General features: G+C 55.5%; 2 protein-coding genes across 4 annotated transcripts; one reads left to right on the plus strand and one right to left on the minus strand.

The window, feature by feature from the left end:
* Positions 1–710: 710 nt before the first annotated feature.
* PAOX (polyamine oxidase) lies at positions 711–10,539 on the minus strand. 3 transcript variants are annotated; one of them, XM_033131401.1, is made up of 7 exons: positions 10,258–10,539; positions 9,245–9,731; positions 8,268–8,467; positions 6,490–6,742; positions 4,238–4,350; positions 3,560–3,717; positions 714–1,106 (listed from the first exon to the last, which is right to left on the minus strand). In XM_033131401.1, the coding sequence occupies exons 1-7, from the start codon at positions 10,439–10,441 to the stop codon at positions 978–980; spliced, it is 1,524 nt and encodes a 507-aa protein (XP_032987292.1). In that variant the 5' UTR covers positions 10,442–10,539; the 3' UTR covers positions 714–977. The 3 variants fall into 3 exon arrangements, with proteins under 3 accessions (XP_032987293.1, XP_032987292.1, XP_032987294.1); XM_033131402.1 differs by lacking the exon at positions 3,560–3,717 and having other exon boundaries at positions 711–1,106; XM_033131403.1 differs by lacking the exons at positions 714–1,106; positions 3,560–3,717; positions 6,490–6,742 and having other exon boundaries at positions 4,243–4,350.
* A 4,636-nt stretch (positions 10,540–15,175) lies between these two features.
* On the plus strand, positions 15,176–21,140 carry ECHS1 (enoyl-CoA hydratase, short chain 1). The gene is made up of 8 exons (XM_033131112.1): positions 15,176–15,368; positions 16,547–16,744; positions 17,313–17,440; positions 18,144–18,243; positions 19,312–19,416; positions 19,852–19,971; positions 20,099–20,166; positions 20,985–21,140. The coding sequence occupies exons 1-8, from the start codon at positions 15,281–15,283 to the stop codon at positions 21,048–21,050; spliced, it is 873 nt and encodes a 290-aa protein (XP_032987003.1). The 5' UTR covers positions 15,176–15,280; the 3' UTR covers positions 21,051–21,140.
* Positions 21,141–25,074: the final 3,934 nt, after the last annotated feature.

The following is a 25,074-nucleotide window of genomic DNA, read 5'->3' on the forward strand; positions in this document are numbered from 1 at the left end:
GTTCTTTCTTAGCCCCAGGACCATAAAACCAAAACAAAACCCTGTTGAATTTTGGATAGCTCTCACAGCTATCTAGCTGGCAGGTGTGCAAGCAAAACCACTCCGGTGACACAAAGCAGTGGGCACACATACAGAGCTCAGAGCAGGGGGCAGGGAAGACAGTTAAAGGGGTGGTTTGACCCCAGACAAGAGGATAAGGAGCCGCACCAACACGCCCACCCCACACACTCCACCCCACACACTTCAACCCCAACACCGGCCAGGACACCCTGACATGCTCCCCATGTTCACCCCACACCCACCCGCACACGACCTGTGGCACCCCAACACGCTCGCTCCCCACGCTCACCCTGACACACCGGCTGCCCTGTCCGTCTGCACTATGGCGGCCTCACTGTTGTTCGCTTCCTCCAGAAACCCTCAGGCCCCCATTCAGGACACGGTGGCCCTGCACACTCATCTCTCCATTTGCTGGCTTTCATCCGGCCCACTACAAAGTGGGGAGGACCCCTGGCTACACTGTGGCCCTAGCCACCAGCAATGAGAACTCAGGGACACCTGAAATGCCTAGGATGAGGAGCAACCACAGCACCCAGAGGCCAGGGATCCAGGGGAGGTGGGCCACCTACCGGAGGCACAGGGCCCTGCAGTGACCTGGGCCTGAGGCGAGTCAAAGACAGAAGCCACAGATGCTGCCGCTCTGAGGCCTAAGGACGAGTCTGGACACCGGAGGCTTTAACACACTTTATATGTGAGCCAGCGCCAACAGCGTCCACAGCGGCACCTGTGTCTCGCTTCTCCAGGAAGACTTCGCCCCCAGCCCTAGTCAGACCTGGTCAGACTTGGCAACAGGTGTGAAAAGTGAGGGAGCTGACCTCAATTACAACGCACCCCAAATCTCAAGCCAGGCCGAACATCATCTGTCAGAGGGAAGGATGGTGCCAGCCTCCCCCCAGCATGGGAGGAGCAGGCCGGGCTCAGAGCCTGGGCCCGGGTGGCTGTGCCTGGATGAGCCGGTCGGCCTCCCTCCAGCCGGACAGCAGGGCCCCGTGCGTGGTGGAGTAAAATGTCCGATGCGTGGCTTCCCCCGCAAACAGTATCTGGAGCTGCAAAGAAGGGCTGGAGTTAGCACGGGCACCCAGGGTTGAGCTGCAAGCCTTTCACTGCAGCTGGTGAGTGTGTGGCCTTGTTCTTCACCTAACCCCACACTCTGATGTGGCCACGAGAGCAGGTGCTGCCGTCACGGAAAGCGCAGCCGTGAAGGACGCCTTGGACAGCAAGCACCTGGAAATTAACCATGACCGCAAACAAGAACTCAACGGGTTTCGGAGACAAAATGGAGAACACCAAAAAACCAGAGATGGTGATGAAGAGGGAAAAAGACAAGAACATGTGAGGACCAGTCCAGAAGTCCACCATCCAAACAACAGAAGTCTCAGAAAAAGAGAAAAGAAAAAGAGCAAAGATACAATAATGCAAAAGAACTTCCCAGCTGACAAGTGCTGGGCTCGGATGGAAGCCCCGGGTGCCAGGCCAGGCATGAGATGGATGAGCCCGATGCATGGGGAGCCAAATGCTCTTCCAAGCTTCCTAAGATTTGAAAATCAGACACAAGGAAGGACTCCAAATGGCTTTAGACTTCCCAATAGCAACACTGGAGAAAGTCTTCAAAACCCTGAAGGCATGATTCTCAAACTAGGGTTTTCTGTGCAATGCAGGGCTTTCACTGGGCTGTAAGTTCTTGGACTGTTCCCACAAGAAGGTGGGGTCTGTGTGCCGCCCTTGGAGTCTGGCAGGCTTGTGGAGTGCTGCAGAGTGGGGCTTTCTGACTTCCAAGCTTGGTCGCAGGAAGCGATACAGCTTCTGGCTCTCTGGACCGCCTGCGATGGAGCCCTGAGTAGCCATGGCACTGAGGCCACCATGCTGTAAGGAAGCCCAAGCCACAAAGAGAGGCCACAGCCAGGCGCGCCAGTCGACGTCCCAAACAAGCTCCCCTTCAAGTCATCGCAACCCAGGGCCAGCACATGACAGGAGCCTCAGATGACCCCAGCCCTGGCAGAGTCCTGGAGGCAGTGGCTCAAGTCTTCCTGGCCAAGACCCCAGACACCTTGGGGCAGAAACAAGCCATGCCAAGTGCCCACCTACAGAGCCTGTCAGCATAATGAAGTAGTTGTTTCCAGTACTGGGTATGGGGGTTTGTTACATAGTGTTCAGGACTGGAGCACCTGAAGTGTAAGGGTAGAAAAAAAGTGTAAGGGCAAACTTTCTCTAAAAATTTACCTCCCATCCATCCCTTTCTCAAGAAGCTAATGGAATAAAAGAGCTAACAAAGCAAGGCAGCAAACTAAAAGATGGTGCACAACACAGAAGTCAGGGTCCAGAGCAGGAGTGAGGCACCAGGAGCACGAAAGCAAAGGTGGAGGAAGAGGCGCCAGGTGGGGGTGGGGCGGGACCGCGGTGGGCGGGGCCAGGCTCCAGCTGCGCCTCAAAGGGCCAAAGCCGACAGACACCTTTGCCTGGGAAGGAAAGGAGATGACGTGGGCAGCTAGCAGAACCCAGGCAAAGAAGTGCACAGAAAGCTGAGCCCCGCACATACTCGCTCATGCACACACACACTCACATGTATACCCTCACACACACGTGCACACTTGCTCACTCACAGAGACACATTCACACTCACACGCACTCGTCTCACTTGTACATCCACACATGGGCTCACACACTGACACCTACAAACGGGCAGGAAGAGAAGCCCACCACTGCAGCTCAGGTGTGGACAGCACCTGGAGCAAAGAAGATGACGTAAACACTGAATGGCACGCTGTCCAAAATCACCCCGCAGAGCGCTGGGTGAGCAGAGAAGCAGAAGAAGCTAAAACCTAACGTGCCACAGTGAGAAGTCAGTCACTAATGCCTAAAACTGAAAATTCAAGAATCAAGTATCAAGCACACACACTGAAGCGATACCATGGCACTTGGAAAACTCCACGCTGAGTGTTGGACAATTGATTTTGAAGTGTGATGGCAATGTTTTAATCACACATTAGGAGGGTGTCCTTGTCCTTTAGAGATGCAAATATCTGCCAAACAGTGATGTCAATAGTGGTGCACACTGCCCTCACGGGGGCGGGGCGGCCTAGGCAAGGGGTGAGGCAGTGGCAGGAAGCTGGGGCGGGGACCCAAAGGTTCTACTACTTTCGTATCCATGTGAAGTTTTCCACAATTCAATGCTTTATAAAAAGTGGTGGCATAAACATGTTACTTGGAGGGTCAGCTAAAGCATTCTGGGAAGGGGGCAATGAGGTGCTTTCCACCAGCGTCCTATCGTGTGTTGTTAGTTTCTGAGCCAGAACTGTTGCTTTAAGTTATGTGCGTGTATAATTCTGATAAAAATAATACATTTTAAAATTCTTAATTTCAAAACCAAAATGGGTTCTGAGTGTCAGGGGTCCCAGCCCCACCCACGACTCCCTCGTGTTCCAGCAGCTGCAGGTCTGTCCTGGGGACACAGACCCTGCAGGGGGACCCGGTGCCTCCTCAGCCAGTGGCCACATCATACCTGGGCCTTCTCTCTGTCCACAGGGAGGGGCTGAGCCAGCAGGTCAATGTCGTCCCCGGTGCTGCCCACCGCCACGTAGCTGTAGGAACCCCTGGTGTACGGGGCACTGTGCCAGCGAGACCTCAGCACTCTCTGGGGTGCAGGGAGCTGTGGGTTTCCTGAACCACAGAGATGTCACATGTTAGCTGGCATGCCTGCTGCGTGTCTGCAGTGTGTCTTCCATTTGAAAGACTGAGCAGTTTAAAATAAAAGAAGCTAAGCAGGAAGGAGTTATGAAGACAGCCTCTCGAAGACAGGTAAGACAGCCTCTTGCCGCTTTGCTCCACTTGGAACACCCAAAAAGCAGGACCCGCCAACTGGCACCACCACCCACGGCGGGCTGCGCCCAATGCACCACCATGTGACGGTGTCACTGTGCTGTCTGAGCCTCAGCGTCCTCATCTTGGAAGCTCTGATTAAGGACAGCTACATTTATTTTGGTGGCACATTCCAGAAGAAAGGAGTGGAAAGTGTCTGCAAAGCCATTTCAGTTCCTCAGGTAACTGCTCCCACCAATACAAGGAAGGACTGTCCCTGGACGTTCAGAGGCCAACTCAGCCCTCTGTTAGGGCTTCTGGTCCCTGCTTAGAGATCAGCCAGCAGGAGGCACAAGGCATGCTGTGGCCACATGGTCTGTACCTGTCACCCTGCGAAACATGTGGGTCAGAGACTGGAGTACTTCCTCGTCCGACAGCGTCTCCATGAACTCAGACTCGAGCCCAGCAATGAACCCGCAGAGGACGTGGGCAGGCCTGTGTGGGAAAGACAACCTACGTCGGGCCCAGCCCTGCACCCATCACCTGGGTCCCTCAGCAAGTACCCAGCAACTGTGCAGGGAGCCAACACCCACATAGGGTCCACCAGGGAGCTGTCCTCGGGTCAGCGTGGGCCACAAAGAGCCAGGGGCCCTGCCGGGTGAGAACTCCTCAGAATACTGCACGGGGCCTCCTGTGCCCTTCTGCCAACATCTGCACTGCCCTGCAGGGAAAACGGGACCCACTGCTGGCCCTTAGCAGGAGGGAGGCGGCAACACAGTGTGTTCCCACCACACACGTGCGGTAAGAAAAGCCAAGTTCACGTGAAGGTGTGCTCGATGAAGCTATGGAAGTTACTGGGTATGTTAGGCCTGGACTCTGGAACGTTCATCTTTCTAATGTGTGATGGGTCGCAGAAGGCGTTGCACCAAGCACTTCTGTGGACAGCGGCAGCAGCGTCTTGCCAACAGCCCATGTGCGGTGGTTTGAGGTGCCCACTGAACAAGCCACTTCTTTCATGAACACCGTTTCAGAGTGACTGACAGACCACAGGCTTAGGTGCATGGCACACATTATCTTGAAAAAGAGCAAGTGTGTTTGTCACTAGGAAAACAACTGCACGCATTTAGTGGGGATGATAAAATTTAAGCTATCGCGCAAGAATTAGAATTTTAGAAAACTTGTATCTGCCACCAACAGCTTAATGGGCTCCCAATACCAAGAGACTTTTCTGATCAGCGGTGACAGTAATGATTTTAATATTTTGATATTGTGCATGAAATGCATCAACATTTGGAAGACTGTACGAACTACCATTTTCAGAATGACCAAAAACATGGAGAGGTAAGAGATCTACTCAGAGTATGAGACACACACGGATTTTAGTGGAACAGAGTGAAAATCTATCATGTGGCTTCAGAGCACACAGTGCAGATAACCTTTAAGGAACTACTGCTTCTTCAGTTTTGGTGTAGGGCCAAAGAACCCCCGATTACCTGAGGCCCATTTAAACACCCCTACGTGTGTGTGTGTGTGTGTGTGTGTGTGTGTGTGTGTGTGTGAGCCCCAATCATCTCGCGTTTCAACCAGAAAGAACCTGCAACCGGGCAGCTGCCCACCAATGCCAGACACTAAAATCGTCTGCAAAAGACATGGCAGTGCCACTGTTCTCCCTAAGTTTCGTTTTTAGAAATGGTTATTTTTCATTAAAAATGTTATTTATTAACATGGAATAGGTTTACTGTCATTTCAAAGACTAAATATTTTTAAATTTCTCAGATTTAGTTTCTAATGTGGTGAATGTATAGATACAACCCACATAAACAAAAGCTCTCTGGAATCCCCAATAATTTTTAAGAGTATATAAGGCCCTGAAACCACAAAGTGTGACAGCCACTGTCCTGGGCCACAGTGTCCCAGGATCACCCGGGACCGTCATCCACATGACGTCCTGAACACAGAGCACGAGCTGCAGAACCAGGCCTGCAGCAGGTGGCTGAGCGCACCGGCTGACCAAGCCACAGCCCAGCCACAACCTGGGCACGTGTCCAAACCCCTGGATATCAGCTTTATCTTCAGGGCAAAGGACATGCACAGGGTCCCTTCACAAGCTGGAGGAGCCTACCCTTCCCTTATCCTGGTCCCCAACCCCACCACGTCTCTGCATGGAGACCTGGAATTGTGTCTGCTGTTTACGCTACACCCCCGGCCACACCACTTACCCCGCAGTCACGTGTCTAAGATCCCATAACTCGTAAGGATGTTTCAGCCCATCATCGCAGCAGTTTAAGCACTGGCTCCCAGTTACGGACACAGTGGTCTTTCAAACTCCCTCTGTAACCGACAAGCCCCGGCTTCCCCAGCATCTTGGTAAATCCTTTCCCCCGTGAACATGACTCCTGTTCCAGCAGCACAGCCCAGGCGCTGAGAGGCTGACAAGCTGCACTCCGTGGGCTTCCGTCTGTCCCGCAGGGGTCAGGCCCAGGGTGTCTGCCTGTCATCAGTGTTTTGGGGTGCCCTTGGGATTTCCCAGCATTAAGCCCCCCAGAAATGCCACACAAGGAATGGACGAAATGCTGGATCCCAACCCAAAAGGCCGTGGGACCAGCCCGTCAGAGTGAGAGGGAGCGTACATACTGGAAGGAAGGCAGGACTAGAAAGCCAATCAGCTTCCTGAGCCAGGCGTCCCGCAGCGTGGGGGCAGCATCCTCCAGGGGCGACGCGTCCTCCCACACCAGTTGGATGAGCTGGCAGTCCGGCTCCCAGAAGGGCTCCTTGAACTCCAGGAAGATTTTATTGTTGGTCCCAAAGCCAATCTTCCTGATGGCTTCTGCCTTTTCAGCAGGCAGTGGCGGCTCAAAGAACGTGTCCAGATGTTCTTTAAGGAAACCTGGAATTCATAATTGGACACGACTTACACCGCTTAAGTCTCTAAAGTAGAATCAATGGCCACGGGAACTCCACTGGCCCCATCAGAGGAAGAGGCCCCCAGACACACCATGCCTGCTTGGGACCCACAGCCTCGGTGGCCAGACTGCAGTGGAGGGACACGGAAGGCCCTTTGGCCACCTGCTAGGGCAGGGACAGTTCACACAACGTTCCCAAATGCTCTGTAGGGCACATTGTGTGAACGCCTGAGCCTTCTGCCTCTCAACCCCTGCACAGCACGCGGCTCAGGGCGGAGTGGAGTAGCAGGGAGGTGCACAGGCCTCGCCAGAAGCCACATGAGAACCAGTTTGCCTGGCAAAACGTGACAGCACCCCCCCAATCTCTTTAAGACACAATAGCTCGCAAGTCAGTAAGAGAAGATGGACAGCTCACAGGAAGCGAGGCACCTGCCATGAGGACCCACAGAGGGGTCCATGCCCTACAGCCATCCCTGCCTATCACGTCTCCAGCCCAGCAGGTCTGCTACTGAAACCGATCCCACAGACATAGCAACATAAGTGTTTTTAAATGTGCATGTTAAACACTGTGTGAGACAGAAAAAGTAAAGACAACCTAAATTGCCATCAACATCAAGTAATATTAAGCAATGATACCTACATACAAGAAAATTCTATGTGTAAAGTGCAGGTGTGACAGGTCCCAGCTCCCTGGGAACAATACCGACAGTTGCAATAATACATCCACTGATCACAACAGGGGTCGGCAGCGGCAACTATGACTAAAGTTGTGCAGCTGTGTGTGTGTTATGGAAACAATGACAGAAAGTTCTAAGCCAGAAAATAGGAAAGACCGACGGAGCAGCGAACAATATGTTGCTACATCTAGATAGCTCCATTTGTGGACAAAGGAGCTGGGGGCTCAGTGAGCTTGCCACACCCAAGCTTTCTGAAAGGACACACCACATGGCAACACCACCACCAGGCTGGGGTGAGGAGGACACGAGAGACACTTCATCTCACATGGGCGCTGACACCTGCGAGTTTGGTGAATCTGGGCGATGGACTTCTCTCTGTTGACATTTGTCAAACGGGATGGGACGGGTAAGTCCCCACGCTGCCTGAGGAGTAAAGAATGCTGGCACAACTTCAACCATCTCCACCTTTTATCAAATTGCCACCTCCTACTCAAACCTTCTGTCTAAGACATCAGGTCTAGAACTAAACAGAATTAGCTACATGACTGCTTCCTCGATTACTTTTACTTCAGGGACCTAACCTCCAGAGGCAATCACGCTCTCTCTCCCAGGGGATCCTCCCTCTGGAAGTCTCCCAAACTTGCCTTAAATTACCTCCAAAGAAGCAGGACAGCTGACTGCCTTTTCTCTGAGTGAAATTCCTAATTCCAAAGCCAGCGATTACTACAAAACACCATCGAGTAAATCTACCCAAAACTTAGACTGACAAGGTGAGCTGGGTGGGAGAAAGCCCGAGGCCAGGGACACCTGGGGTGGAGAGGCGGGGCTCTACCTAAGGGCACGGTGAGGACCACGTGATGGGCCGGGAAGCAGCTTCCGTCCTCACACTCCACCAACACGGGAAACGTCTCCCCCGGAGACCCTGCTTCCTGGAAGGACCCGTTCCAGTGAAGGGTCTTCACAGGCTTGTTAAAAACCATCACGTCCTGGGGCAAAGAGGCCGCTATGTGGTTCGTGAGTCCTTGGTAGCCCCTAGGAGAGACAGGAGTTGGCGTTGCTTAGAGGCACAGCCTGCAGGCGAGACACTGAAGTAGCCTCCGAGCTCCACCAGCCCAGTGCCGAGGAGTCCACTCCAGAGCCCAGGGAGGCAGGGAGGGCGGGGCGGCCTCACCCAGGGCTGCCCCTGCGGTTTCTGATCCACCACAGGAATGTTAATCCTGCCTCCACAGCTAATGGGAGGGTCAAAGAGCAAAGGGCTCCAAGCTCCCAAGGTAATGACAAGGCCCCCCTCCCACCAGCGCTGTTCTGTCCTTATAGACACAAAAGCCCTCCCCTGTGCAGGAGCCCTGGGGTGGCAATGCCAGATGTGGCACCTGGGAGAGCCCAGCAGGGCAGTCCTGCAAGTGTCTCCCCAATGCCAGTGGAGGGGCAGCCACCGCACAAGGAAGAGCCTGTCTGCCCACCTGAGGCTGAAGCCCTCACATAGCACTTAGCACACAAAGGGCCTTGTACACATCGGAGGAGAAAACATACAAGATGCGTTTCCTTCATTAATCACTTTGTCTTGAAAACTAATTATTTCCTTTTTCTTAAATGAGCAAAACTAGGGAAATAAACAACCAATCTCTCTCAAACAAGGAAGACAAAAGGTCCCGTTGTCTCTCCCACACCTCCTCTGCCTCCCAAACCTTGACCTGAGGTAAATGGAGAGGGTCCGGGGTGCGTGGAGGGGTCCCAGGGGGCCTGGAGTACATGGACGGGGCCCGGGGTGCTGGGAGGGTTGGCTGGGTGGATCCAGTATGCACATACCCAGGAAAAGTGCAGTCCAGCCCTGGCAGTACAGTGTACTCCCCAAAGGGTGCGAGGGCCACCAGGTCCAGGCTGTGGGTGCCACTCACACAGCACTCAACGTTGAAGAAGTTGTTTAGAATGGCCAGCTTCAGCTTCTTGGTGTCCTCGTCCTCTGTCCAACTGGCCATGTGCTGACTGATCTCCTTCTTGAGGTACTCGCCCACACTGGGCACTGGGGTCTGGGCTGCGTGCAGGAACTCCCGGGTCTGGTCTATGAGACTGTAGAACAGAGTGCCCATCTCCGCCACCAGCTCAAGGCTCACACCTCCCCCAGAGCTGGCATAGGACACGGAGGGCAGGCCCAAGTGACCCCCAGTCTCAATCAGCTGGTTCTCTTCTGACAACTCCTTGTCCCCCAGCAGCCCACACTTGGCAGCCAGCTGGAAGACAGGGTTGCCCCGGGAGGGCCCGTGGATCCAGTGAGCACCTATCTCCACGATACCACCTGGGAGGGGACATAAGATGCCACCTTGAGGTTCTCTCCTCACAAAGGTGGTCCTTGAGCTCTTCTCCTGGACCACAGCCAGCTGTGCCCTTCCCAAATATGTTCTGAAAACCACAGGGTCCCTGCAGACCACAGTCCCTCATGTAAAGGCCTGGTCAGACCTAATTTAAGGGGAACACCTGACAGGGGTGGGGTGTTGGCCTGCACCTGCTGGGGAGGGCACTGGAGGGTGGGCAGGAGTGCCTGGTTGCTAACCGCAGGCTGCTGGGGGCAATACCCAGGGGCACCTGCGTACAGCCATAGGCTACCTTTCCCCGGCAGGGAATCTGAGTTTCGGGGACCAGTGAACTTTGGCTGATTGAGAGGGTGGGAGCGGGTATTCATTCGGGTCAGGTGAGGCTTCCGGGTTGGTTAAGCCTGGTCGCAGGCCGGGCGGGAGACGGCAGGGCTCAAGCAGCACCCGTTAGGCTCCAGGAACTAGCTCTGGGAAAGGGTTCCGGTGAGGAGTTCCGGGACAGGCCGTTACCGAAGCTGCGCTCCGAGCGGATGCGACCTCCAGCGCGGGCGGTGGCCTCCAGGACCCGTAGGTGCCGGAAGGTCGGGTGGCCGCAGAGCCTCTGCGCCACCGCCAGCCCCGCGATGCCACCGCCCACCACCAGCACCCGCGGGCCCCGGCCCGGGGGTTCCGTGATGCCGCCACTCGACTCCATCACGCCGTCCCCGTCCGTCCCCGCGTGTCCCCGCTGCTTCCAAGCGCAAAGCGTACGGAGGAGACCGGAGGCAGGCCTGAGAAGCTAGGCGGGGAGGAGGGCGGGGTCGGAGGCGGGACAGGGGGTGTGGCTGGAAGTGGATGAGGGCGCGGGGCGGGGCCGGAGGCGGGGCACGAGCGCGGGGCGGGGGAGGCGGGGGTGGGTGTGGAAGGCGGCGCGTGGGGAGTCCCAGCGTCAGCCCTGCCAGGTTCCGCAGGCCCCTCTGGGCTGAGCCCGGGGCTTCCCCTGGAGGTCCGGCCCACTGCCCATGATGGTGGCTGGGACTGCAGGTTTTGCGGGCCGTATGGGAGAGCGAGGGCGAGCGTAGAGGGGTGTGTATCAGTGTATCACCGTTGTCGGCCTACGCGCAGGACGCGGGCGGGCGGGATGCAGGCGCCGCAGCTCTGGCTGCTGGGAAGTGTGGGCAAGGGTCTCCACAGAGGAAAAGTCGGGCCTGCGGGGCAGGCGGATAGTGTCTCCTTCCAAAGGAGACATGGGAACGGTGACCAACTAGAAGGAAGGGGAGGCGCCCCCCTCTTGCCTCACGTAGTCGGGCGAGCCAGCCTTCATGGAGGTCAGTGACGGGGCGGCAGAAAATACACATATAAACATATGATAGTTTTCTCCAGTGCAGCGTACATGCAAGGATGTCGGGAGAGGTGTTGCCATGTGCCCAGACTTCAGGCTGGCCCGTCCCCTGACACTGAGCAGTTTCTGTAGCTGGTCATATCGGCAGCCTTCAGGTCAAGACGCCCACGGCGTGGCGCGCAGCGGCCCGCTGCCTTGACAGCAGGGGAGAGGGGTGGTTTCCGTGCTGTTGTGTTTGCTGCCCGCTGGGCCGGTGGCCCTGGGCTCCTCACACCACTCCCCGAGCCCCTTCCCCACCCTTTCCATGTCTCGTCCTCCCATTACATCCCCCTCCCACCCCCCACCCCCCCACCCCCGCACCCTCCCCACCCCCGCAATCCTCCCTCCACGCCTCCTGCCCCCCTGCTCCACAGGGGGCTGCGGGAGCTCACTGATGACTCCCGAGCGTCCCTCGCAGGGCTCCATTTACTGCGGCAGAGGAGCAGCCGAGCTTCCAGGTCGGCGCGTGCTGGTCCCCCCAGGCACACCTCGCGTCGGGAGGTGCCCACCTGACTTCCCCCGGACGGGGCCAAAGCAGCGCAAAGCCCAGGGAAGTAACCCGAGAGTCTTGGCCGCTGTGGGCGCGGGGCTCCAGACGCAGCCCGGGGTCAGCTGTGCCACCTCCCAGCTAAGGCGTGGGGCCTAGGACCAGCTCTCCAAAGAGCTGACCTGACCGCCTGGCGCCTGCCCTTCTCACTCAGCCCAACATCCAGCCACTAAGTTGGGAAGGGCCAACTAACTGGCAGTCCAGACTCAGCCCAACATCCAGCCACTAAGTTGGGAAGGGCCAACTAACTGGCAGTCCAGTGAAACAGTGCGTCTGGAGTGCAGCCCTAGTGTCACTTATTAGCAGAGGAGGGCAGCCCTCCCTTGGGGGAAACTTTACCTCCCCTCCACCCCCAGTGTAGCAGGAAGCAGTCTCAGGTTCAGGGAGGTCTCCCTCCTCAAAGGTTCCCCTACAGGCCTGGCTCGGGTTTCTTAAAGTTTAACTGAGCTGAAGACCAGGGGGGGTCACTGGGCTGCTGGCCACATCCCAGGTGGCTGGCCTACTACTGGGGACACTTCCGCTGGCAGATGAAGGACTCTTTGGGGGCCTGAACTCTACAAACTGGTCTCTGGTCTCTGGGTCTCTCACAGGTATGCCCAGGGTGGGTGCCCTGAGGTGACCCCTGAAGTCAGCCTCCTGGTGGAGCCTGGACAACCCAGCACACTGTCCCTGACCTGGCAGCACAATGTCGCCTTGCACAGGCCTGTGGGTCTGTGAGGGACACCTCTGCGTGCTGGTCCTGCAGTGACGGAGGCCTGGTACAAGGGCTGTGGCTGCTCTGGCAGACTGGCTGCATCAGACCTCTCCATGCGGCTGGCAGCTGTTGCCACACCTTTAGATGGCAGTGGTGCAGTCCTCAACCCATCTGCTGGCTCCCTCGCCTGTTATGTTTTCAGCTTTCCTGTCCCTTTACAGTCAGTCTGCCAATGGCCACGCAGCAACGGGTCCCACTCAAGGTATTTGATGACACTCCACCCTAAGCATCTGGTTTCTCCTTGAGTGGGGAAAACCTTGAAGATTTCCGGCTCTGCCTTTCTCACCCCCTCCAGGTCCATCATCTCTCCTTTTCTTGGTAAAGATCAGGATAGTAAGGGATTGCATAGGCCTATTTAGGAAGTGTGAGATTCCGCTCTGACTGTTCCTGGGTGGGAACTCAGCTGAAACAGGGTTTGGGGGACCCGAACTTCCTTTGGGTTCAGCCCCCTGGGTCTTCTTGTTGATTGACATGATCCTAGTGCCTGAAGGCAGGGCCCGCTTGGCTGAGTACCTGCTCCACCAGTCCCCCATGGTGGCCCCGCACAGGGCAAGGGGGTAAAATGCCCTGGTCCCACTGACACCTGACCACACCTGGATGGGAGGCCTGGGTGCAAGCAGGGGGTGATTGGAGATAAAGCAAAGTTACACAAGTAAAATTGACATGCTTGATCTATGGCCGGGGAGAGAGTGCGACATCTCTGACACCTGGGGAGGGAGTACCTTGGACCCCAGGAGGTGCGAGAGGGCCCTTTATGCTCTTCTTGTCCACTCCATGTAGCATCACTGCCTGAATCAAATGGCAGCTACCACCGACACTCCGACCTGTGGCTGGGTCTGTCATCCCTGCCCCACGTGCTCAGGGACACTGGTGGCCATGTCAGTGCTGCACTGTTCTGCTATGTCTGAGGTCACCAGCAGCAGCTGCAACACACAGAGGGCATGCCTTGTTTCATTTTGACTGGTACAAAGTCATGGGCTTTTCCTGATGCCCGAGGGCCACCGATGGTGACTGAGGCTGAAACTACTCGGTGAGAAACTACTTGGTGACACTGTCCATGGCTTAAACCAATCAGGCTGTTCATTTTTTGTGAAGAGCTTTATTGATTAGAATTCACATACCAGGGGCGGCCTGATGGCTCAGTTGGTTAGAGTGCGAGCTCTTAACAACAAGGTTGCCGGTTCAATTCCCACATGGGCCAGTGAGCTGCGCCCTCCACAACTAGATTGAGAAAAACAATGAATTGACATCCCGGAAAAACACAGTTCCCCAATTAAAAAAAAAAAAGAATTCACACACCATACACTTCACCCATTTAAAGTGTACAATTCACTGGCTAACAGTGTATTTAGAGTTGTGCAGCCATCTCCACAGTCAAGCTTAGAATATTGCCATCACCCCACAAGGAAGCCGCTGGTGCTGCAGCAGTACTCCACAGCCCCTCTGCAGCCACTGGCGACCTCTCACCCACCTTTTGTCTCTATGGCTTTGTCTGTTCTGGACATTTCCTACAAATGGAGTCATACACTATGTGGCTTCTTTCACTCCGTTTGTTTTCAGGGTTCATCCCACTGTGGCATGTATCAGTACACTTCATTTCTTTTTTCTTGCCCAGTAATATCCCATTGCATATTCTAATGTGTCATTGTATGGATAGATCATATTTTGTTATCTATTCATGAGTTGATGGACATTTGTTTTTTTCCCCACTTTTGGGCTGTTATGAATAATGCTGCTGTGAACATTCATGTGCCAAGTTTTGTGCATGTATGCTTCCCTTTTCTTGGGCATGTGTACCTAGGTGGGGGATTGCTGGGTGACATGGTGACTCTGTGTTTAACCTTTAACTCTGGAGCATGAGCTGGGACAGGGAGAGAAGTGAGAAAATGACATTGGCCACTCCTAGGAAACAATGTTCAGGAATGAAAAAGTCGCCACATGATGCCTCTGGAAGGAAGGATTTTGCTAATTTGTCTCCTTTTCTAAGCACTTTTGCCCCTCCACTCCTTCCCGCTGCAAAACAGAACACCTGATTCCTTGGTGCTGTAACGGACAACTGCTTGGATGCCCTGGGGTGAGACAAGGGCAGTGTTTCCCTGGGGCTGAACCAACCCTGAATGCAGACAGCATGGTCACAGCTGTCCGGCCAGCACTGAGTGGCTCCACAGCCTATCCGTTCCCTAGTGTTGTGTTTGTGAGCCCCACAGCCTGTATCCAGCTCAGAGCCCAGGCCTCCAGGGAAGCCCGGTGTGGCTGCAGGTCAAGTCACCTGGGAAGTAGGGGGAACATGCCTGCCCCGCACAGCCACCCGGAAAAATGGGTGGACAAGGGCCGAAGGCCAAGGCAGAGCTAACCCCCACCACTCGCCAAGAGAAGAAAGGAGGCGACACAGGCCAGGTGGAGAGCAAGGCGCGGCCGGAAGCCCCGGGAACGCGCGCAGCAGCGGGGCTCCGCCTGCGGGTGCCGCTGGCCTCGCCGGGCGTCCGGGCGAGGGTTCCCCGTGGGCGGTGAGACCCCGCCGGGCTCTGCGCTCAGGGGTCTTAGGGCTACTGCTGCCGTTCGGGGTCAGCCAACAGCCGGACGTCGGGGGCAGGGAGACAGGGACGGGAAGAAGGGATAGCACGAGCACGCGCCCACACGCCACGCGCGGCTAACCCCCGTTCCCACCCCTGACCCGCTTTCCCTCCCCCAGGCTCGTCGCCCCGCCCCAGTCTCATCACGCCCCTTCCAGCCGCCGAGATGCTTCCGCGATATCTGCGCGGTCTCGCGGTGCCGGCCTGTGGGTGGGGCGGGCCCTGACTGGTGCGGCCGGGGGCGGCTCCGCGGGCCGGGAGGGCGAGCTGCGGGCGGAGCGAGTCGTCCCCTGAGCGCCATGGCCGCCCTGCGTGCCCTGCTGCCCGTCGTCCGCCGCCCGCTGCGATCCTGGCCCGGCTGCGCGGCGTTGCGCCCCTTCGCCTCGGGTGAGTGCAGGGCTGAGGGGAGCGGGCTCAGGGTGGGGGCCCCTACGGCGGCCGCACCCCGGACTCCCGGCCTGACCCGCCGCTGCAGGGGAGCTGAACGAGTGGCACCCTCCCAGCGCCTGCTGTGAGCTCGCTGAGCCCTGGGGTCCCTGCGACCCCTTCAGCTCCAGGGACTACGGACTGAGAGCTGAGGCCTCTGCCATGGGAGCGTTTGGTGTTGGTTGGGAAGTTCTGCTGGGTTTACATGACTTTAAGAGGCTGTGCAGTTAGGGCCTCTGGAATTGGAAATGGCGCTCTTTTGTCCTGCGGTACCTCCTGTCCAGGCCCATCCGTGTCCACTGCTTCTGCCCCGGACAGCCCGGCGCGCCTCTTGCACCCACCTGCAGCATCACGGCTCCAGTGTCCCTGAGTTGGGGTCCTCGCTCACCGTGTGTCCAGTTAACTACCTGTTGATTTTGCCCTAAGTTCTCCTGGACCCTCCGCGTCTGCAGCCTGGCCTGTAATCAGCAGTCATTTCCTGGCCTTGTGTGTGACAGGCGTGCTGCTGCTAAGCACTTGGCATGTGTCACTTCAGTTACTCCCACTGAGATCCCACTGGAGAGAGCAGCCACTCCCACAGGCGGACTCACACCTTAGTCTTCTCGGGCTCACCTTCCTCTCCAGGTCATTGCAGACCCCCACTTCTGAGCTGGCTGCCCCTCTGGGGATGGAAGCCCCCTTGGCCTGTGTGTGCCTCCAGCAGCCTAATCTGTCCACCCGGTAAGGCCAGAACTGGTTCTGTTCACAGCTTAATTCCACTCACCTACCTGGCGTTTGTTGAAAGAGCGAATTTCCCCATCCCTGCTTATTTATGCAGAATCACAGGCCATTCTGTGCACCTTCCGGGGAGTGCTGACCGACACATTCTGGAGAAGGAAGGCAACTGAGAGCTGCTGTTTATTGCTGTTTTTTTGTTTGTTGTTTTTGTTTTTTTTTTTACTTAAGCAAATGTTCAAACATCCGTGAAAGCAGACGGTGTTGCAGAGATCACCCATGCGGCTGAGAGCTGTGTGCTGCAGCCCACAGCAGGCCCGCGCTGGGCAGCGGTCTGTCGGGGTCACTCCGTGTACTGACAGGGGCACATCCACCCAGTGTGATGCCCACATTAGTGAAAATGGCCCTTTATTTTCTCCATCCAGAAGCCGACTTTAAGTACATCCTCACAGAGAAGAAGGGGAAGGGCCGCAACGTGGGGCTGATCCGACTAAACCGGCCCAAGGCGCTCAACGCGCTCTGCGAAGGCCTGATGGCAGAGCTCAACCAGGCGCTGGCGGCCTTCGAGGCGGACCCTGCTGTGCGAGCCATCGTTGTCACGGGCGGGGAGAAGGCGTTCGCAGGTGGGTAGCACGGTGGCAGGTCACCCAGGTGTGCAAGGGGCGGGCTGACCGTGGTCACGCCTATGGGCTGTGGCGTTGCAGACAGACTACACCTCCAAGGTAGCGTCAGAAGAGCCAGTACAGCTCGGGGTTCCTTACCTGTAAGGTGGAGATGGGCTGGGGAACTGCTTGGATGAGGCATTCTGTGTGTGTGACACTCGGGCGTATCCCGCCGGCAGAGTAAGTTTATTCAGAGTGATTCACGTCCTCGGCTGTCACATATGGTATGTGTTGAGGGCTCAAGTGACTAAGGAACGAGCCCGGCCTTCTGAGCCCACCTCGCGTCTGTTTCCTGTCCCATGGTCCCTCTGCATTACCTCCGTGAACAAGTACCCCAGGGTACGGCCCCTGTCCCCACTGCCCAGTTATGTGTCCACATGGTCATCACTGCACAGGCCAGGCCCTGTGCTGGCACCCCAGCAGCCATCGTGCCTGCACATGGAGGACACCCAGTAGCTGCCCGTTGGTTCGGGGGACCAAGCAGTAGCAGGGCCATGCATGCAGGTAACTGGGACCTCATTTCCACCAGCTGGAGCCGATATCAAGGAGATGCAGAACCAGACGTTCCAGGACTGCTACTCCGGCGGGTTCTTGAGCCACTGGGACCAGCTCACCAGGGTCAAGAAGCCAGTCATAGCTGCTGTCAACGGTTATGCTGTGAGCGTCCTCCTTCCTCTCCCTCTCTCAGAAGTCTTTACAGAATCGTGCTTCTGCATGTGACACATAACCGGCTTTTATTTGGAAAACCCAAGTCTAGTTCCCAGGCCAGTAGGTCTTTCCCCCAGTGATGCCAAAGAGCCAAGGCTGTAAGAAGAGGGGTCTGCTTTTGTCCATGAGGCCAGTCCTCACCATGGCCCTGGGGCTCTCTGGAGTATTTCTCCCCTCTCTTATGTCAAGAGCACACGTGTTGGATTTCTGTGCCATTGTAATGACTTTTCGATCTGTGCTGCACCCAGAAACTACCTGTCGCTGCCATTGAGAGCTCTGTCCTTGGCTTGGGACCACGGGGTCTCCTGTGGACATGTGGATTGCTCAGAGGTGCTGGGCTGGTAGCCTGTAGAGAGTGACGAGCATTTCAGTCTGTGGTCGTTTAGTCAAGTTCCTTTGGGCTAAGCCGGGGCCAGCGAGTAAAGTTTGTTGGATCTGTTGGTTCGCTTACTGCCCTCAGCAGACTGGCAGTGCTTGCTGTCTGGCCCTTTACCGAAAGAGTTGGGCAGCATCAACTGTTTGTGATTTTTGGGAACACTTTGCTAACATACTGTACCCTGGACTGTGTTTCATTTTAATAGACAATTCAAATAAGCAAACAGAGTGAGTTTCTGACTGAGTTCCCTCCGTGACGCCTCATGTTGTTTTGCAGCTTGGTGGTGGCTGTGAACTTGCTATGATGTGTGACATCATTTATGCTGGTGAGAAAGCGCAGTTTGCACAGCCGGAAATCCTACTGGGAACCATCCCAGGTAAAGAGAGGCACCATCTCTAGCATAAACTCTGCAGGTCGCTCTGCAGAGCCTGTCATGCCTTAGATGCTTATCCAGGAATAGAAAAAAGCTTGCTTACACCTGAGGGGGTGTGGGGCGCCTGTCTGTGCCCATTGCTCCCTCTGCCGACCAGCACACTAAGTGTGAGTGGACACAACAGCACTCCAGAGTGGCCATGGGGCCACGGAGCTGTGCCAGCTTCTTGGGGGATGACCAGATCCTGTGTCAGATACTGTTAGCAAGGGCTGACTACACAGTGGCTTAGGATCCTTGTGGGTCAGAAGCTCGGAACAGGGAACATGGTGACCAATGGCCAGTGCTGAGAGCTTGTGCCCGGAGGTGACACAGGTCACATCTGATCCAGTTTTAGTGACCAGAGCAAGTCCCATGGCCTCATTCAAGTTCAGAGCAGGAAATCAGACCCTCAAATGGAGGTCAACAGGAGCAGTGGGCAAACAGTGGCACCTCTGCCCCTTGGGGCCCACCTGATGAGGGCTCCAGGCGTATGTCTGCCCTGCTGCCCGGGGCATGTCCTACAGCCAGGCTGGGAAGGAGGGTATGTCCGATGGGCTGAGAGCGAGGTGAGCCCCGCTAAGCACTGGGCTCTTCCTGTCCCAACACCGAGGTGTCCCCTTCAGTGAGGCAGTGCCTGAGTCTGCTGGACTGTGCTGTATCCCTCAGGCGGCCTCCTTGGCTCACCCTGGCACCCAGAGTTCACTGTGGTGTGGATGACTCTCCAGCTGGTGGGAGGGAGTGTCGTGGGGCTGGCCACCCGCAGGGTGTTAGGAAGAAGGACACATTGAAAACATCCCGACCCTGAGGGGTCAGGCGGGGTCTGAGGCCAGGACCTGCGAGCCGTGTGCAGCTGTCCAGAGTCTGACTCCACACGTGAGGTCCTGATGCAGGAGACCAGGTGCCAGGCGTGGGGTCCCCCTCTCCCCCAGAGGTCCACCGTCAGCCCTAGAACTTGCTGGCAGCATGTCTGTGGCATCTTGGCTTGAACCGGCCGCAGGGCCAGCTGTGACCAGCAGCCTTCTACCCCTGCAGGTGCCGGGGGCACCCAGAGGCTGACACGCGCTGTCGGAAAGTCACTGGCCATGGAGATGGTCCTCACTGGTGACCGGATCTCAGCCCAGGATGCCAAGCAAGCCGGTGAGAGCCAGGGTCGCCCCATGAAGCCCCTTGTGGGTAGTGGGGAGGGGAGAGCTACGTCTAGGTGTTTCCTGGCTGGTCAGCACAGTGCTGTCGGGTATTCTGGGAACCCAGGGGACCTCTGCCTGTTTTATTTGATATGCTTTATGTACAAAAGAGTAGCTGAAACATATGTACAGGTTAAAGAAGAGTATTAAACCATCTGCTTCCCAAAGCTCAGAGTACACAATGGGGGCTCTCCGAGACCGTCCACATGCACCCCTTCTCCCCACCCTCAATGACCTGTGTCTGCGTGAGCCCCATGACCACGGCAGATGGTGTAGAACCTTTCCCATGTTGCTGCAGCCCCTGTTCACACCCTGAAAGGCCTCTGCTGTCGAAGCGTCGCTGTCACTCAAAGTGCTCTTTCCACATGTTCACCTTTTTGTGTTTCAGGGCTTGTAAGCAAAATTTTTCCTGTTGACACATTGGTCGAAGAAGCCATCCAGTGCGCAGAAAAAATTGCCAGCAATTCTAAACTTGTAACGGCAATGGCTAAAGAGTCTGTGAATGCAGGTGGGGCTCTGCCGAGAGTGGAGAGTGGAGAGTGGAGGGGCCACTGGGGGTGCTTCTATCACCGTAGAAAAGTTCCGAATTCCCGCAGCCAGCATCTCAGTGCATAACTTCAGGGTTTTCTTTTTAGCTTTTGAAATGACGTTAACAGAGGGATGTAAGCTGGAGAAGAAACTCTTCTATTCAACTTTTGCTACTGTGAGTAAACAGCATTCAGCAAGGAGTCACACATGTTCTGGCTGTACATGTTGTATTGTCACACGCCATTGCTCTCTGTCAGAGCTGTCCACTTCCCCGCTGTCTGCTCAGCCGTGTTCTCTCAGTGAGCATTGAGTTTGCCAGTAAGTCCAGTATGTGGGAGTTCAAAATGACGGCAGCAGGGTGACTCCTGGTACGAAATGTCTTCTGATTGCACCGTAAATGCCTCTGCAGACTTTTCCTGTACTGTCCAGTTACTCAGGCTGGGGTTCAGATGCATTCTGATACTGACCTGAACCCTTGCAGCAATATTTGCTAGGCTTTCTGCCAGTAACTTAACGGAAGTTATTCCTCTAATAGCCATTGAAATCCATTTCTTTTATCATCAGAAAGTCATACCGAGGTGTTTTATAACAGAAGGAAAAAATGGTTTGGCGTGTGTGTGCGCATGTGTGCATGTGCTCACAGGACAGGACACAGCTCTGAGTTCCTGCCTGGTTGTCACCCTGGTCATTCCAGGTCCTACTGAACTCGGGTGACCCACCTCCGTGTGTCTGAGGTTTTCTGTAGCTGAGAATTTATTCTTCACACAAGGTCATGGTTCCTGAGTGACCTTCACCTGGAGGACAAAAATACCCACCCCAGGCCAGCCCTGCTCGCTCGGGGGGAATCCGGACCAGTCCCAGGTCCCCAGCAGAACCCCCTCCTGCCCCCCAGGGGACATGGACAGCCGGGGGCAGGGGGAGCCTGGAGACAAACGCAGTGAGCTGGCAGGAGATGGAATGTCTGAATGTCCTCTGCTTTTCCTTTCTCACCAGGAAGACCAGAAAGAAGGCATGGCCGCTTTTGTGGAGAAGAGAAAGGCCAACTTCAAAGGCCAGTGAGAGCTGTTGCCTTTGCACCAAGCCGCTACTTAAAGGAAAAATGCGGTCATCTAGTTCTAGGAGCAAATAAAGCCTTGTCTTTTAAAGGCCCCGGAAGTGACGTGGGGTTTCTGTGGGCGGGGCGGGCGGGGCGGGGCTTGGCTCGGGGGCGGGGAGAGCTCGGCCACCCAGCTGCTTACAGAAGTTCCGCCTTCGGTGCGTTTCCGTTTCCACCTGGTTTCAGGAGCAGAGGTTTCCATGCCGAGCTGTCACTCTGTCCAGCACATCGGACTCAGACGGAAGCGCACCCCCGTTGCCTGCTGTGTGGCTAGAGCCGGTGACTGCCAGCTTTGCTGCTGAGTGCTCCGAGGAGACGTTCCATTGTCTAAATGACAGACTTGGAATCACACTGTGCCTCTCTTAATCGTCCCTAGAGTTGAATGTTCTGTCTACCTTTTTAAACTTTGTTTTGCCATTATTAAGTGACAACATTCAAACAACAGAAGTATTAAAGTAAGTCACCGTGTCACTCTCCCAGGTATGCAGCTTTGTGAGGATTTCTCTGTCCCTGCCCGTACACTGCTATGTACAGAATCTGCATTCAGTACCCTTCTCTGAAGTGCAGTTACCTTTCTACATCTGTCACACCAGGGCACCCTCTTCTCGTTTGAGTAGCACTCTATTGTAGTAAAATATATGTCACATAGAATTTAGCATTTTGAGCATTTTTAAAGATGCAGTTCAGTGGCATTAAGTCTAGTCACAGAGTTCTGCAACTGCTTCGTCCCAGGCAGAAGCTCTGTCCCCATTAAACTGTAGCTCCTGTTTCTCCCTCCCCAGCTCTGGTGTCCTCTGTGCTACTTTTCCTGTCCCTGTGAATTTAGTATGACATGTTCAAGGTCCACCAAGGTCATAGCCCGCAATAGTTCCTTCTCTTTGTTGAATAATGTTTCCACCTGCACTCTTTTTAGCAGTCGGGAAGTATTTCATGATCTTGGTATGTTGTAACTTAGTATTCCTGTGGCATTGCGGGACTGCCATCCAGTTGATGGTTTGTCAGACTGATGGATAACACTGCTTCTGTACATGTCTGTGATGCTGTACATGTGTGCCTGCTTGAGCTGGGGCCCAGCCGGTGCCCCGTCCACATGTCTGAGGGCCTCCTAGTGCTGGGCTGGCCAAGTCTCCAAGGTTGACGTAAGGACCGCTTGCTTCTGGGTCCCTGGGGTGTTTGCATAAAGTGCACATTCTGGGCCTGGGTCAGAACTGCATGGGACCCTGCTGTCCACAGTCTTGGCGGCATCCAGTGGTATAGGAGTTGCCCAAGCAGAAGTGCGGTCAGCGGCTGTCACACTTAGTGCCACCTGCTGTGGGAGACAGGCCTCTCGAACCAAGGTCCTCTGATGGCCTCAGACTCTGGGAGGGCAGCCAGGCCATTGATTAAAACATGGTTGAGGTTATTTCTGCATGTGTGGGTTCTGGTCGTGACCTTGGGCTGGGCTGGAGCTGGAAGTATGTACTCACCCCACCCAGGACCTGAGCTGAACACCCAGGAGAAACGCACATGCCTTTGCCAAAGAATTGAAACGACCTTGCTCAAAACTTTGGCTATGAACACCTTAGATCACGAGCCCTTGTGTTTTGGTTACATTGACAGGGAGGGGGCATAACCAAAACACATTTGATGAGTTTTTGTTTTGTTTTTTGGTTTTTTAATTTATTTTTATTGGGGAAGAGGAACAGGACTTTATTGAGGAACAGTGTGTACTTCCAGGACTTTCTTCCAAGTCAAGTTGTTGTGCTTTCAATCTTAGTTGTGGAAGGTGCAGCTCAGCTCCAGGTCCAGTTGCCCTTGCTAGTTGCAGGGGGCGCAGCCCACCATCCCTTGCGGGAGTCAAACGGACAACCTTGTGGTTGAGAGGACGCGCTCCAACCAACTGAGCCATCTGGGAGCTCAGCGGCAGCTCAGCTCAAGGTGCCTGTTCAATCTTAGTTGCACCATCCCTTGCGGGACTCAAGGAATTGAACCCGCAACCTTGTGGTTGAGAGCCCACTGGCCCATGTGGCAATCGAACCGGCAGCCTTCGGAGTTAGGAGCACGGAGCTCCAGCCGCCTGAGCCACTGGGCGGCCAGCACTTTGATGAGTTTGACATGCTGTGTGGACTGTCCCACTTCCCCCCTCGCAGGAACTAGGTCTGTAGTCTCCAGCAGGCCCGGTCTGCTCTGTGTCAAGTTCAGAGCAGGATTCAGAAGGGAGGAGTTAGAGGAGGTGACGGCGGTGTTGGCTAAGCCATCAGCTGGACCCCCGTGTGACAGTGCAGCCCCGGGTGACTGTCTTCAGATAAGCCTGTGGATCTTGACATTTTGCCACGTGCTTATTATAGGCATAGATACAAGGGGACCATATCAGGCCTGACTGCTCAGATCCAGCCCACCTTGTGGGGTAGGGGCCCGGAAGGCCGAGCATTCTGCCATATGATGCATGTGGAAAATACAGAAGCTGAACGCATGACCGCGTGGCCAGGGTCTGCTAGATTCAAACAGATCAGGAGAGCACCCAGGGAGCAAGCCTTATGGCTGAAACAGCCATCTGTCTTGGCTCAGCCGGAAGCCAAGAATGGTTCAGCACTGAACCTGGCACTATTGTCTGTACCCTCAGGGTCACGGCATTCCAGAACTGCAGGAACAGCAGCCCACCCCTGGGCCTTGTGGAAAGGGACCTTCTCTCAGGCTTTATGCTGGCTCCAGGGCTTGGGGGATTCGGAGACCTCTAGCTGTCAGGAGACTAGTGTGTGACCGTGTGCTTCGCTGGGACTGCCAGCTGGAGTTGCTGACAAACCCCAAGTTGGGCTGGCCCAGGACCACAGACCCCAGAGCGAGCTGCCATTCCCTCTTGACCTCTCACCCAATACTGTTTTGGGGTTTTGATATGTTTTTGAAGCTGAACCCCTCTCATCTATATAAAATCGGCTTTCCCCTCAAATGTGTACTAAAGATAAAGCTTTGGGGGTGTCAGCTGTGAATCTGGGCATTTCTCAAGTAGCAGCTACTCAGGCACAGCTGCCAGCGGTGGCCCAGTGCTGGTCCTGCTGACTGACCTGCAATTCTGTCCAGTGTGCTGGGCGCTGCTGGACGGCAGGCTGTAAAACGCAACACACCCCTGTTGTCTTCACGTACAGAACATCCCCTGCAGGCCTCTGAGCATTTCATGTCACCACCAGGCCGAGGGCTATGGCCACACAGCCCGGTGTCCATTTGGGAATAAAGTGGACGATGGAAGGCTCCAAAGGGAGATGGCCTGGCCTGGCTGGGCCATCTCCAGCCAGGCAGCCCTGCAAAGTGAGGCATGAGGAACCAGCGTGGAGGGCTAAGGCTACCTGCAGGCTTGGTAAGTTTTGGTGGTGCGTTCTTAGGTGACAATATGACTCGGCCAGTGCACTCACAATCACCTCTGCTGGTGTCTGCCTCCAGCCTGCAGGGAGGGGGTTGGGAAGGAGCAGACACTGGGCTGGAGGCCAGGGACACTGCTGTAGGGCACAGGAGCCACCTGAATTAGTCAGCTATTGCTGTGTAACAGATGACACCTAAACCTAGTGGCTTACCACAGCCATTATCAGTTATTCTTTCTCAGTCTGTGTGGATCAGGAATCCAGACAGGCCACACGCTAGGTCTCAGCTGGAAGCGCCTGACCGGTCAGTCACTGGTCTGGTGGTTGGTGCTGTGTCAGCTAGGCCTAGCTGGGTCTGTGGGCTGAAATGCCCATGACAGGCTCCATATGCCCTGGGCTTCCTGCCAGTACTGCCTGGTGTCCCAGAGGCATGTTGTGTCCTGAGGCGAATCAGGGAGCCATACGTCTTTCATGACCTAACCTCACCCCAGAAGCCAGCAGCACCATTTCCAGCATATTCTGTTGCTGGTGGCAGTGACAAAGGTCCACCTAGTTCATGGGAAGGGGATAGACCCCACCTCTCAGCCGAGGTGTGTCCACAGAACTGTGGGATGGCAGATGGAATGGGGTTGCCATTTTTTGACAAGACAATTGG

Source organism: Rhinolophus ferrumequinum, chromosome 16 (genome assembly GCF_004115265.2).
Source record: "Rhinolophus ferrumequinum isolate MPI-CBG mRhiFer1 chromosome 16, mRhiFer1_v1.p, whole genome shotgun sequence".
In the NCBI taxonomy this organism is placed as follows: Eukaryota; Metazoa; Chordata; class Mammalia; order Chiroptera; family Rhinolophidae; genus Rhinolophus; species Rhinolophus ferrumequinum.